Source organism: Solanum pennellii, chromosome 8 (genome assembly GCF_001406875.1).
Source record: "Solanum pennellii chromosome 8, SPENNV200".
NCBI classification, from domain to species: domain Eukaryota; kingdom Viridiplantae; phylum Streptophyta; class Magnoliopsida; order Solanales; family Solanaceae; genus Solanum; species Solanum pennellii.
In genome coordinates, this window is record NC_028644.1 from 59451770 (window position 1) to 59466561 (window position 14792).

General features: G+C 30.9%; 1 protein-coding gene and 2 pseudogenes across 1 annotated transcript; all 3 read left to right on the forward strand.

Moving 5' to 3' along the window:
- The first annotated feature begins 3821 nt into the window (after window positions 1-3821).
- Window positions 3822-4576, forward strand: LOC107027926. The gene is made up of 3 exons (XM_015228981.1): window positions 3822-4023; window positions 4105-4157; window positions 4232-4576. Exons 1-3 carry the CDS (start codon window positions 3957-3959, stop codon window positions 4412-4414), a joined length of 303 nt encoding a protein of 100 aa, XP_015084467.1. The 5' UTR covers window positions 3822-3956; the 3' UTR covers window positions 4415-4576.
- A 1223-nt stretch (window positions 4577-5799) lies between these two features.
- Window positions 5800-13442, forward strand: LOC107028650 (annotated as a pseudogene).
- LOC114078443 lies at window positions 5890-7932 on the forward strand (annotated as a pseudogene).
- Window positions 13443-14792: the final 1350 nt, after the last annotated feature.

The following is a 14792-nucleotide window of genomic DNA, read 5'->3' on the forward strand; positions in this document are numbered from 1 at the left end:
ATTGCTGTTACAAATTACCAAAAATAAAGAACTTAATTTCAAATTATAGGTAACTTATCAGAAATTTATATACAACTTTAAAAAAAATACTATATATATTTTTATTCTTTGGTGCAGGTTATTGAAAAATTGGAAAATGTATGAAGTCCAATCATATACAGCAAGAATGAAAGTGACTTGTGTAATTTTCTAGTCACTATTATATTATATTATATTGTTGGCACTTGATCTAGCTATTTCAGTTTTAGTATGTACCAGAAAACATTTCATATTGTTTTCTATATTCAACAATTTACTTCTACCAAAGATTTTGTAACCTTTAGTTTGATAATATTGAATGACCTATGATGCTAATATGAGTTATATTTAGTTGTGCGATTAATTCATCTTTAATCAAAGATCTCAAATTTAAATCATGAATATGAAGAAAATCATCTTAAAAGTGCGATCATCTAATGAGTCTTTTAGTACATAATCAAAATTTAATCAAAACTCTAATATAAGCTTTGAATATCAAGTAAAAATAAAATAAAATTTTGACAACGACCTACGATAATATATCATAATATTTAGCATGATAAAGAAATAAATTAGTGTCAGTTGGGCCAATGATTAGGACAGCTCCCCACCATAATGCAAGTGTGATAGAGAAATACCAACAAAACAAAGCATATGCTTACTCCAACTAAACACCTTAAAATATTGGCACATACACATGACTTTCAACCATCGAAAAAAATAATTTTTTTTAAAAAAAATAATCAAAAGGTTTATTTTTTTTGAAAATATCTATTAAATATTAAGTTTTTTTTAAATCTCAAAAAACAAAGATTATTTATTGAAACATGCACTTTCAAACAAATAAAAGATTTAAGCCTCGTTGTAGGAAAAATTCAACAACAGAGAAATGAGAAAAATGTAGTCATTGCATCAAAATCTTCTTTTCCAATTTTTGGAATACATTTGATAGCACCAATATAATGAATGATCCCACAGCCTCATTTCTCAATCGTTGAATATATTATGCTTCAAGGCTTGATTAAAGGAGAAAGCATGATTGGCTTTTATAGTAATATGTGATTTTGGGCTTATTAATTGGTATAATAAATTCAGATAAGTAAATATCATTTAGGATAAGAATGATTCTTGAAGATAGTGTTATAATTTATCTATTTAAAAAATCATGGATCAATAAGTAAATATTATTTAGGATAAGAATAACACGTGATAGGTGTGTCAAAAATTTATTTGTCTATATACAAGATCGTAAATAATAAATAGATTTCTTTTAGGATAAGAATGAATCTTGAAAAGATGATAAACATGTCATAAAATTATCTATTTAGAAGATCGTAAATTGATAAATAGATATATTATTTGATAAGAATAATTTTTGATTTACAGTAGATATGTCATGAACTTGTATAGTATCGTGGATCAAACTATTGTTTCATTATAGTTAGTATATTGGTAAACTAGTCTTAATAATATTATATTTTCTTCCATAAAAATAATTTTGACATTACATTCTAAATAAATGACCAAATGTTTGATTTTACGTAAATAATTTCATAATTAAGATTGTGAATTGACACTATATTAATGTATATGTAAAATTTAATCTAGTGAAAAGGTACACTTTAAATTAGATTATATTGTCATTTTTAATAAATATTGAAAGTATTTGTATGGGATCCTATTAGATGTTAAAATATTGTTGCTTTGCAAAAATTTCCCTTATTTATTCGTGAAGCCCAATTTAATTCATTCAAACCAAATAAACATGAATCTAATCCATATTTCTCGTGGATTCAATCAAATAAAATTTATGTGTCTATAGATGTCCCCTACTTCAAGACTTGTTGAAGTGTAGGTTTTCCGACACTTTATACGATACTTGAAGTATTATAAATCCAACAATATCACTCTTAAAGACATTTGTTTGTCTCTGTTTCTTGCGATGAAACAAGTTACTTGGTAAGGTCATGTGTAACTCCATTTTGATGTTCTCTGAGAGTGTCCTCAAAGTTGACTTTTAAACAAAAGAACATAACTTGATTTGCTACACCTTCTTTTCTTGCAAAGATTTAACTTGGAAACAATTGGTAATTCGATAATACACCAAATTAAAAAATTTTTTACTTCGTATCTAGTGTTTACATTAATTTAATATAATTTTTATTATTATGTGATTTATTAAAGTAAAATTTATATTAATTAATTAAAGTTAAGTAAAATGAATTATAAATTTAAACATGTAGCATGTATCTATTGTATTCATGTAAATATCCAGTGCGAATAAATTTTACACAATGAAGAGCAAATTACTTTTCTGTCCTATTTTATATGTCATTTCTTTCCGTAAATTGTTGAATCGCTACACTTATTATTTTATAAATTTATGCATAAATTATTAGATTTTACTTATTATACCCTTAATAGAGTAGTTAATAAATTTTAAAAATATATTCATCCTTTATTACAAAAGTTAATTTGAAAAAATATTAATTAAAAATAAAAAACATTTTATATCATTTTTTTAATCTAAATTTACAATATAAATATGAGATAAAATAAAACGGAGAAAGTAGATAACAATATTGGGCGCAGTGCAGTTTCTAGTGACTTAGCGAGCACAAAAAATAAATATAGGAGAGATTCTGTGAGGTTTCAACATGTGCTTCCTAATCACTACACACTTCTAGGAGTTTCATTAATTATATTTATTTTCTTTTTATTTTTAATTACTCATTATTTTTAAATTGATAGAGAAAAATTATTGATATAATGATTTTATTATTTTATCTCAATTAATTATAAAATAATAAATTAAAAATTTAAATTTTTAAATTTTTTTTTACTTTTTTAATGTAATTAATTAATGGTATAGTATGTGATTTTTTTTTATTTTTTTATAATTTATCAAAATAAATAAATAATAAGAGATATTATAAAAAATAAAGTGAATAAATAATTAAGAATAATTATTACAAAAATAAATAAATAATTAAAGATAGAAGAAATATTATAGAATAGAATAAGATAAAGCAATTTCCTATAGATGCTGTTTGGTGAGACCCCTAGCCTTTCTGTAACCTTAATTCTCGACACTTTTTGATATTTATTTTATGTGAGAAGGTTAAAAGGATATTAATTATTATGTAATAGTTGATAAATATTTTTTTTAAGTAGGATGAGAGTAAATTTGAACCATTTGTAATAGATTGAGGACACTATTAATTCAATCAATAAAAGGAGGATATTTTAAAATATTTCTAAATGTATTGAGAACATTTTTATCTCAATAAATGAAACAAACACATTTAAAACCATTTCTAATATATTGGAAGGAGAAAGGCGTTGACAGATGCAAGTTATACTTGTGCAATTAAACCACAAGTTTGATCGATAAATTAAAGAATACAAAATCCTTAGTATTCTCTCGTATTATATTACTAGAATAAAAATCTGTTGAGATTCAAGTATTCAATCTCATATGCTTCTATACAATGTATGACTTATTAATCTCTTCATTTTCTTGAATTATTAACCTATTATACTTGAAGATTCTTATTATGGGGATGACCTACGTATTGATCCTCACTTCCACAATTAAATTAGGGTTATCAGTAAATTAAATTTATAATAATTAATATTTAACTAATATATTTAATAAATTAATATATAAATAATACTGTAGGGTTAAAACGGCAAATCAACTTTGAGGTTCAGAGGCTCATGCTTATAATAATATATGATTAGTATATTTCAAAGCATGAAATGAACCGTACATATTTATACAAAATCCTTATACTTGGGCAGTCTAGTCTATCTCTTAATAGACTATACTCACAATTCAACCACAATATTTCCCCTTTTTACATCCTATCATATCTTTTCCATACTCTATTTTGACCCTCACAAAACTAAACTTATCCCATTCTTTTGCCTCCACAATGCCCAAAATTATACTCTTCCTCTTCTTTTTCATCTTAGTTTCTTCATCACTACCACTCTTACAAGGTCACATTCATTTATTAATTCGTTATTTTCATTCAATTCAATTACTATTGGTATAACATTTCATTTCCATTATATCCACAGGTTCAAGAATTCAAGCATTAATTTCTCATTCTCAAAGGGCGTTACATTATGAGGTAGGAAAACGAAATTAAGTCATTTTTGAATTTTGTGAATTAAATTTGACTGTGAGTTTGAATTGGTGAAAAAGGGTGGTAGAAAAAGATGGGTGAAAAAGAATATGAGAAGATTGATGATAGGATCAGTGGCTCCAACTTGCACTTACAATGAATGCAGAGGATGCAAGTACAAATGCAGAGCAGAACAAGTTCCAGTCGAAGGGAATGACCCAATGAATAGTCCTTATCACTACAAATGTGTTTGTCACCGTTAATTCCCACACACCAGCAGCACCCTTACAAGAACAACCCTATTTTTAAATTTTCATCTTCTTTTTTTTCTGGTTCGGGTTGCTTGAATTTTGTTTTGTTTTTATAGTGTAATGTTGAATCATTATTCCTCTTCCTTCAAATGGAAAAACACATTTTTGCATCTTCTTCTTCTTTTTCACTTCTACATTTTTGTATATATTGTTACTGCGCCTGATATGCTGATTCCTTTGTGCTCAGAAGTCAGAACTGATATTTCTCCAGAGCAATCATATGCCATATTTTTTCTTTTAAAAAACTACTATTCTATCCAATTTTAAAATTACTATTTATAAATTTTATTTTAATTTAGTGTGTATTTTTCGGTATTACCAAATACAAATTATCAAAATAATATGAAACTTAAATGTGATGTACTAAAAGTGGGGGATAAAACTTAGAAGAGTTTAGAAGAAAGGGAACAACTGCAAGTGGCACATGGAAGTGTGGTCCCAATAAATTCGAATCTAATTTGGAATAGGTCACATGGGGCAATATTTGTTCAAGCCCAAAAGATATCTGTAAGCAATTGCAAATTGGAGACCAAAATAATATTCTTATTAACCTCAATTCCAGTAACTATGATTCTACATTTCGCGTGAGCCAAACTTTTAACGGATGACATAAATGAGCCTTTTCTAAAAGTTTGATAGCATAAATAAACCTTTTCCCAAAATAAATATACATATTTATCTTGATATATGTTATTTTTTGATAAAGATATATTAATAATTTTAATTTTTAATAATATTTGACGCACGTCACGGGCCATTTCCTTCCTCTAGTATGCTAGATATGAAGCACTATATGGATCAGTTTGTCTATACATTAAATTAATATTTGATAGTTTTTGAATTTTTGAGATTTTCATTCCCATTTTTTTTTTCAAGTGAAATGTACGTTTAAAGACAACTTTGAACTTCACACTTTAGAAAATTTATATTAAGTTTAACTTCAAAATGTATGAGCAAATGAAGGACAATGTCATATATATGGACTGAAATGATATTACAAATTATAATTTATTATTCACATATAATACAAATTCTAATGATGAATAATATATTTATGGCACATTTTAATACATTTATAATACAATGTGACAATTTTTTACCAAACAAACATAATATATTTCAAAAAACAATTATAATTCATATATATTGCATACATAATTCACTTTTAATACATATTACAAATTTAACAAAGCATTGCTATAAATGAAAATAAACAAAAAGTATTACTAAAATCAATAATTATTTTTTAAAATATATAAATTTATACAATTTTTCCTTATTTTTATATAAGGACTAAAATAATCCAATCCCAATAAATTATAGACTATTTTGAGCATTTTATCAACTATTTAGTCTAGTAAAATCAAAGTCCAAAATGTAAAAGAAAAATATGTGACAATTGCTTTACTCTCAACAGTGTGCTTCTTATGAGTGTTCATGGGGAGCTCCGCCCATCTCTGCCGGAAAAGTTGGTTAATGAAGATTCCGGTGGGCTTCTCCGTCTTACCAGTGTTTGTAGGGAGATCGATTCACATTAATTAGGTATTTTCTAATCATTTCCCCAATATTATTAAATCATTTGTTAGACGTATAAATTTGATTGATCGGAAATTCAACGTGATCTTTTGGTTCTAATTGTTAGACGTATAAATTTTATTGAAGACTACCTGAATTTTGATACTGTTTGCAAATCCTAGCACTCTATGGCCTCCAGGACAATTTTATTAGTAATTTGCCTAGGGTTCGTTCCATGACTAATACTAGCTAAGGATGATAGCACCTGTGTAATGACATGATTTTGTAAAAGAGGATTTCGGGAGCCGAGGGAAAATGATGTATGGAGTCTATGGGATGGCTTACCACAGTTGGAAAAGAGAAGGTGAAATTAGTCTGTTACATTTCTTCTCCAGTGTTCAAATCCTATAAACACATCAAAATAACACCAAACACTATCGACCCTAGAAGACTTCAGAACCTTGGACCTTTATCCGTAAAGCAGTTCTGTCAGCTAATCCTTCCTATACATCTGATCACATTCTCATGGTCACTGAGGGAAACTTCCGGTTACTCAGTTAAAGGGGACCAAGAGATTTTTCGTGGCCCATGATTAGAAAGCTGACCTGAAAAGGACATATCAGTGATGTGTTATATTTCTATGGCAACTTTTGTGCAATCGATTATAGTAGTTGCAACCAAGTTTGTGATGTCGGTGGCTTTGAAACCGGTAAAAGTCATATCATACTGCAGATAGAACCATAGATTTATGGTAAGTATTACATCCTAGAATCACTAGGATCATCATTTGTGGTTGCGCAATGAGGTGTTGATTTAAGGTAGGTCAAAGAAGATTGTGAAAGGATTCCACTAACGCTCGTCCAAGTTGAAGCTGATGATGAGGGAATAAGTCCTACTCTTATAGGACAAAAAGTTTTCTGGTTTTCCAGATTGATTTAGATGCTTGCAAAACTATGCCAACTAGGATTTAGTAGACATTCGGGGAATCAAGCCCAATCATATTTATTTTAGAGATAATTGTTTGGGTGCTTACCTCTAGTTTAAGGTGGTAGCTTGGACATGGGGGTGTTAAATTAGCAGATGGAAATGTCCAGCTATATTATGATGGTGTTTCCCTCAGTCATGTTTGTCATCCAATTTGGGTCACACCAAATCCTTTGTGAGCGAGTCCTTTTTCTACATTTACTCTTTTTGTTATTCTATATGTTCTTGTTTTAACCTAGAAGTCGACTAGATTTCTTAAAAGAGTATTTACACCATGTCAATACCTTCAAACTTGGCTGATGCATCTTCAAGGTTATGTGTTGGAATGCACTACTGCCTTCTGAAAAAGAAATGGCTGAAGGGTTTATAAAATTAAAATGTTTAATAAATTTGTAAATTAATTTTCTTTTTGAAAATAATGGAACTTTGTGATGTCTCATTGGATTACTTGGAAGCCTCTTAGGAGGTTCCAAATTTCACTGGTGATGTTAAGATTAAGAAGAATGTGACGAATATACTGACGGAGAAACAATTAAATGTAAGAAGTAGATTGGTTATTGTTGTTTTGGACCCTCAATGTGGGTGACCTGAGACAAAATTGTTTGGTCCTTTTCTGCTTTTCTGTTTAGTGCCAACAATAAATGCTGTGTTGATAAAGAAACCACCCTATTTGAAGTGACTGGTTAAGTCACAGTCATTAGAAAATAAAAGGCTAGCAAATATTTATAGACGTACTTGATATAAAGATTTTGGCTGTTTGCTTGTGTCTTGTCAACAATTTGCATGTTTAACTCTCCGGTGACTATGGAAGTTTGTACACTGGAATTTCTGATCTTTAGTTTGAGTACATCCACGGAATCTGAAATTCAAAATAACACTCTTCAGAATAGGATATGAGGAAGATATTCCTTTTTAACTGTTATGTCCCCTTTATTATTGTTTTTGGCCGTTTATTTACCATCACACTTTTTTGACAGGCATCTGCATGATCTATCAAATCCAGTTAAATCTGTTGATTTTCATAAGATTATTGAGAATCTTCCCTAGAAAAGCAGGCGTGTGACTCAAGTTATTTGGATTGTTATAAATGTAGCATAATTTGCAGCTACACATCTAGTGTAAGTGAGTTTTCTTGTTCATCACTAAATCATATCGTATTTTAACTGATCTATGTACAAGGGGGAATTCTTACTGTTTGCTCAACCACTATCTAACTTAAGCATATCGTATTATGTTAGATATTGTAAAACAATGTGATCACGTTACTGTTAAAGCTCAAAAAAACTCCTTTGAGTTATCAAAAATATCTGTTGGATCAAAATTTATCGTTCCTCTTTACAATTACAAGAACATGTTCTAGCTTTGAGAAAGGGGACTTCTTGTAGTTACTTATTTCGCGAACGGACATTGTTTAAGGTAGGGATAATGAAGGAAGCATATTCAAAAAGTAGTTTGAGACTAAGACGTAGTTTGTGTTGTTTTATCAAATGAATAATGATAAGCACGTGCTTCACAAACAAGTCATACCTGCAAGTAATCTTCATGCAATTAATATGGATAGGAAGGGAAGAACTAATGAATTTTTCTTAGTGGAATTATATTAAAGATACTATTACAATCAATACATTAAGTTTTGTGGTTGTTTCAACTTGTTGTTGTCTGTCTTTTCATACGCAAAATATGTGATTGATGAATAAAGATAAAAGAGATCTCTATAGTTAACATATTTTTGTTGTCAATCATAACTCACCAAAATTTTCATTTTTTAAGTTAATATTGTGTCATCGGAAAATCACAAACTAATGGGTCATTTGGATGCTCGTTACAATGTGGAATTATTCATATATCAAAATTAACATAATTAGTACTACGTTTGGTAGCGTTACATTTTCTAAAGATTCCACATACCAAGTACGGTGTTTAGTTAAATGTTTGTAATCTCACATTACTAACTTGAAAAAAAGTTACGCGTTTGTCAAATTTATTTGAATGAATTAATCCTTACAAAGATAAATTTGTAACTCTATGACTTAAAGTTAAAGGGGTAAAATTGCATTTTTTAAAATAAATTTTTAAGATATCGTATTAAGTTTAGGCCATTAATTGTATTGAGTTATCCATATATTAATTATTCATGTATTAGTTATTATATCTTGTGCCGTGAATAAATAATTCATAAATTTCCTTGTAACTTATACATATATTAGTTATGAAAAAATTGCAAACAAGTAACTAAACTTCGTATTTGGTGTGCTTAATTTATATATCACAAAATAAAATGCTACCAAACAGAGTACTCCTAATTATACTAATCTTATTTCTTAATACATGAATAATGTAATTCTAACCAGCAATCAGATGACCCCTAGTTTTTGATTTTTGAATGACATAATATTATTTTAGTAAATGACCATTTTGGTGAGAAAAATGATTGACAATAAAAGTATCTTAGATAGAGAAAGTCCTTTTATCTTGACTCATTAATCACATATTTTACATATGAAAAGAGAGACAACAATGAATTGAAACAATTGCAAATATTAATGTATTGATTGTAATATTATTCATTGCATGAAGATTGCTTTTCTTCCTCCCTTATATTCATTGCATGAATGATGCTCGTAGGTATCACTTCTTTATGAAAACACATGCGTATGATTACTCATTTGGTAAAACAACAAAACTATGTCGCAGTCTCAAACTAATTTGCATGTTGCTCCATTTCCACCCCTTCATTATCACTTCCTTGAACAATGCCTGTAGCGATTCAGGTTACTACAAGAAGACACCTTTCAAGAGACTAAAACAGTGACCTTGTAATTGTAAAATTTTTTAACATGATTGCATTGCCTCACATTAGCTAACAAAATATGACAAGCTAAAGTTAAAATAGAGTAACAATAACAATTCCACCTTGTGTATAGAGTAGTTAAAATATAACATGCTTTAGCAATGAGCAACAAAACTAACTTACACTAGATGTGTAACTGCAAATTATGCTACATTATTTAACATCCAAAATAACTTAAGTCATACACCTGCAATTCTGGCAAGATTGAGAAAACAAGCCATCCACCTATCTACCAAAAGAAATGTCTTTAGTGGCAATTAATTGAATATCGCTGTATTCCTTTGCTCAACAATTCTTAGACAATAAATGGGAATGAAGACCTTTTCATTGGCCATTGAAGAGATTTGCTTCAAAATTTTGGTACTAAATAGAGTAGTACAAAATCTTTTTGTATGTTCCCTCCCTCCTTGTAAACCTAGAACAGACGGAAATCTAAAAACCTAGTCACATAATCTCCGATTATTCAGTGCATCTGCAATTGTTTCGTCGGGGATTTTGGATTTGTGGTGGATTTTAGATGTTCTTGATAGGAACAATGCGGAAGAGGAAGGTGAGTGTGTTTGATGTGGTGGATGAATTGTTGGCGTCGGTGAAGAAAGCCAATGGTGGAGACGGCATGATGCCTTCAATCAACAAGTAATATGAAAAACCTTACTCACAGTGATTCTATGAGATTTTGTAGAAGAGGAAGACTCTTCCTGTATGGCATCAAAAAGAGGAGTTCTCAAGTTGATGAATATCCAATCAACGGCTGTCGTCACCAGGTAAGCCGAATCATCTCTCCCTCACTCTATCTATCTCTGTCTATTCTTCCTCAGTTTTGATTTTTCTTTATTGTTGATGGCTCTCTTTCTGCCTTAGCTCTCAACCTTGCCTCTCGTCAGTTTTGATGGTCTCCGGCTTACATACTCAAGCCATAGGTTTGGTTTCATTTTTCTCCTTTTTTGTCTATTTTAGTTTTTGTTGATATTCTATTTTTAATAAACTTTTGCTCTAGTGGTCTGCTTTAGATTATCTTTAATTGGTCTTGTATACAAGTACCCAACTATGTGCATATAGTTGTATGTATGTGGTTGAGATGGAGTATTTAGCATCACCTCAGTGCCTTGATCAATTTAGTGGAGCGAGGGTTGTAAATACTTTGCTATTTACTCAGAAAATGACATTTCTTTATAATTTTGATGAAAATTTTACCTTTTGGTTCACTTCTACAATATACATACGTCGTTCTCTGGTGGATTTGGTAATAATTATGTTGGAGTTAATCCAAAAGCCTGGAAGACAAGAATATGTAATAACCAAAACTCAATATACGTACTGTCGTTCTTTTGTGGACTACTGTTTATTGTTCATTTGGCAAGCAAATGTCATTTCTCCTGGATTACAAAATATTGTTTCTGTTCTTTCATGGCTGCTGATATGTTGAAGTCTATTGAATTTCAATTGATAATGACTTCCTTTTTTTGTATGTTTTTTTCTCCTCTCTGATCTTTTTCATAAAATAGCTGAGATGGCTTACTCACATGGGTCTCTTGTACTGGTTGATAACAGTATTATGTCCCTTGTACCGTCCCATCCTTTGGACCTTGGAGCAGGTGATTTGCAGATACTTCTTGTTCTGGTAACATGAACCTTCTTCTGTTAACATTCTCAAGGTACTGGTTATCTTAAATGGTCTGCTATTTTTCAGATATTTGTGATGCATTCAGCAGCTAATTTTATATCTGGCCATTGTGATTTGATGGGGGGGCGTACTTGTTGTCATAGGAGAAAGGTTTTTCTTCATATGTTCATGGCTTGATTTATACTTATCATATGCTTTCTCATCATCCTTAGTGCCCTTGAGTTGCTTTCATTGCTTTCATTGCCAAAAATATCAGATTACCCCGATTGACGAAAATATTACTACACCAAAAATGATCCTTAGCGGCAATAGCTTAATTGCTGCTAACTATGTTTTTTAGAGGCAATTACTAGTGTCAATTACATTTTAGCACTTTTTGTAAATGCCACTAAGCTTGTAGTGACGACATTCTGATCTAATGACAATTAACTAATGCTGGTAAAGGATTTAGCGTCATTTGTTAATATGCATATTTCTTGCTGCTAAAAGTTGTTTTTTTGTTGTAGTGGAAGAAGGAGAAGAAGAAGAAAAACCTCTTATAATAAGCCCGTTTAGTAGGTTCAGTTACCTGAAGTTTCAAGTACTTAGTGTCTGTTGCAAAATTATTAATTTACCTCAATGGAAAACTAGAAATTTCTAAACAATAGTAGTTTGGAGTGCAAAATTCATGTTTTACTTAGAAACAGATTGAGTTCATGCTAATATTATTCTAAACATACATATCTTTTAAAAGGTGACAGATTATGTAACCTTCTTGCTAGGTCATTTCTCTTAAAAGATTCAATCACTTGAAGGTTCTCAGGAATTTTAACCCCAATGCATACTAGTAAATTTACATTTCGTCGACAAATCTTGCTCAGATATTGTGGTGTCGAGTTAATGTATTGCCTGTCTGAAGCTGGGTCATTACACATTTGACATGTGTATCCTGAGGGTCATGTAAAGTTTAAATTGCAGCCTTTTTACTATGATGAAGCTACATATAATAAGTTCCCCGTATGCAGGCATGACCTACTTTTTCTGAATACAGTGCCTGCCCTTCTTACCGAATGTGAAGTTCAGATTAGCTGGGCAAAGAACATTTATTTCCTTCAAAATGCAGAAGGTGCAGGCTTAGTCCCATTTGATTGTTGGCTTTGCTTAAGAGGGACGAAAATGATGGTGTTGCGTGTAGAAAACAACAGGTATTAAATTTTGCTTGCTTTTTAGTCTTCTGGCTTGTTACTATTTGCTAGATCCGTTCTGTTTACGAAGCTGTGAGGGTGACTTGATTGTCGATATATTTTGTTGCACCATGAACAGTGGTCTAGCTCTCAAGAGGTTGGTTGACATAAGCATGGATTCATTACTCTTCTCTCGAAGCAATTGGTCACTCTGATGGAGTTTTCTGGTGGTGTTCACAATCTTCTTCCCAAAGCTGTGATAATTTTATTGATTCTGTAGGTTCTTTGAATTGACTATCTTCCAAAAGTTCAGTAATCATGCTAAACCTAGAAACCTCCTTCCAGGTACACGGTTGTGCCTCTGTGTGGCGAGTAATCACATGATGAGTTGGAAACACTTCTCGTCGTGGAACCTCCAGTAAGACTTGCCGTGTGGTGATGAATCACAAGACAAGTTTGCATGTGCAAATTGAAACTTCCATGAGAACACATAGGTGTATGGAAAGGACAGAACTTGGATAAAGGTCCATGGTTCTGAAGTCTTGTTGGGTCTATAATGTTTAGTGGTATTTGGATGCGGCAAATGGCAATTGGGTTTGAACACCAGAGAAGGGATGTAATCCATTTTACTTTTTTTGGACATTACTTTTACTAGACTTAACTGTTGGGAAAAAACTATCAAAATGGTCCTACGTGTATGGGATTTGATTATTCTAGTCCTTCGTACATATCACGTTATTGAAATAGTTCTTGATGTATAGTGAAAGTGATCTATCCCTTCATCATCTATAAACTGAAATAGTTTTTTAATGTATAGAAAAACTGATCCATCTACTTCTTATATATACCATGTCATTGAAATAATTCTTAATTATTTACAGAAAAAGTGATTCATCTTGTACTCTGATGAAACTCATAGAATGATTAACATGAAAGTAGAGAGAAAACGAAGAAGATTTTTTATTCTAGAAAGTTCTATTACAAATGTTTACAGTACATGTTTATTTATACACCTTTACACAACCTACTATTTACTCATAACTAACTAAAAAATTGTCTAATTAACTAACTGTACAATTACTGATCTACCCCTAACAGTTATACTACTCATTCAAGTAATTCCTTATATTTCATCACTCCCCCTCAAGCTGGTGGGTACAAAGACATTTAACACACCTAGCTTGCCTACCAAATATTCATGTTGTAGTCTAGGGAGACCTTTAGTCAATATGTCTGCCAATTGATCCTTAGAGTTCACATATTCAGTCTTCACCAAACCTTCTTGTATCTTTTGCCTAATAAAATGACAATCAATCTCTATATGTTTTGTTCTCTCATGAAAAACAGGGTTGGCTGCTATTTGTAATGCTGCCTTACTATCACTGAATATCATCACTGGTTCATCAAGTTCACTTCCCAATTCCTTTAACAATGCTGTGATCCACACTACTTCTGACACTGCATTAGCCATACTTCTGTATTCAGCTTTTGCTGAACTCCCAGAAACCACACTTTGTTTCTTTGATTTCCATGATATAAAAGAATTACCATGTTTTACCAAGAAACCTGAAACTGACCTTCTAGTATTAGAACATGATGCCCAATCTGCATCACAGAAACTGTCAATCTGTTTGTTCTAGTACTGCTCAATAATATGCCAAGACCTGGTTCTCTTTTCACATATTTCATCACCCTAAGTGCTGCTTCCCAATGAGATTTTTTTGGTTGTTGCAAAAACTGGCTGAGTGTCTGAACAGAAAATGCAATATCTGGCGTTGTTAATGTTAAGTATAGCATCTTTCCCACTAAACTTTGATACTGTTCTTTGTTCTCAAGAAGCTCCTCATCTGACTCCCCAATCAAATTATCCAATTCATGTGTTGTTATCTTTATGTTTGTCTCTAGTGGTGTCCATGATGGCTTTGCACTTCCTATTCCCAACTGTGAAATAATCTCCAATGCATATTTCCTTTGATTAACTAAAATTCCCTTTCCAGATCTACTGAATTTCATACCAAGAAAAAACTTTAGATCACCAATATCTTTGATCTTAAAAGTCTTATGTAATGAAGCTTTTGTCTGTTCTATGAGTGTCAAATTACTTCCTGTAACTAGCATATCATCCACATAAACCAAGATCACCACAATATCTGTTCCCTGCTTCTTAATGAACAGTGAATGATCCAAACTGCT

Coding starts and splice junctions, on each gene's coding strand:
- LOC107027926 (XM_015228981.1), top strand. CDS start 3,957: ATGCCCAAAATTATACTCTTCCTCTTCTTTTTCATCTTAGTTTCTTCA. Junction 4,024..4,104: donor ATCACTACCACTCTTACAAG/GTCACATTCATT, acceptor TTATATCCACAG/GTTCAAGAATTCAAGCATTA. Junction 4,158..4,231: donor AAAGGGCGTTACATTATGAG/GTAGGAAAACGA, acceptor TTGGTGAAAAAG/GGTGGTAGAAAAAGATGGGT.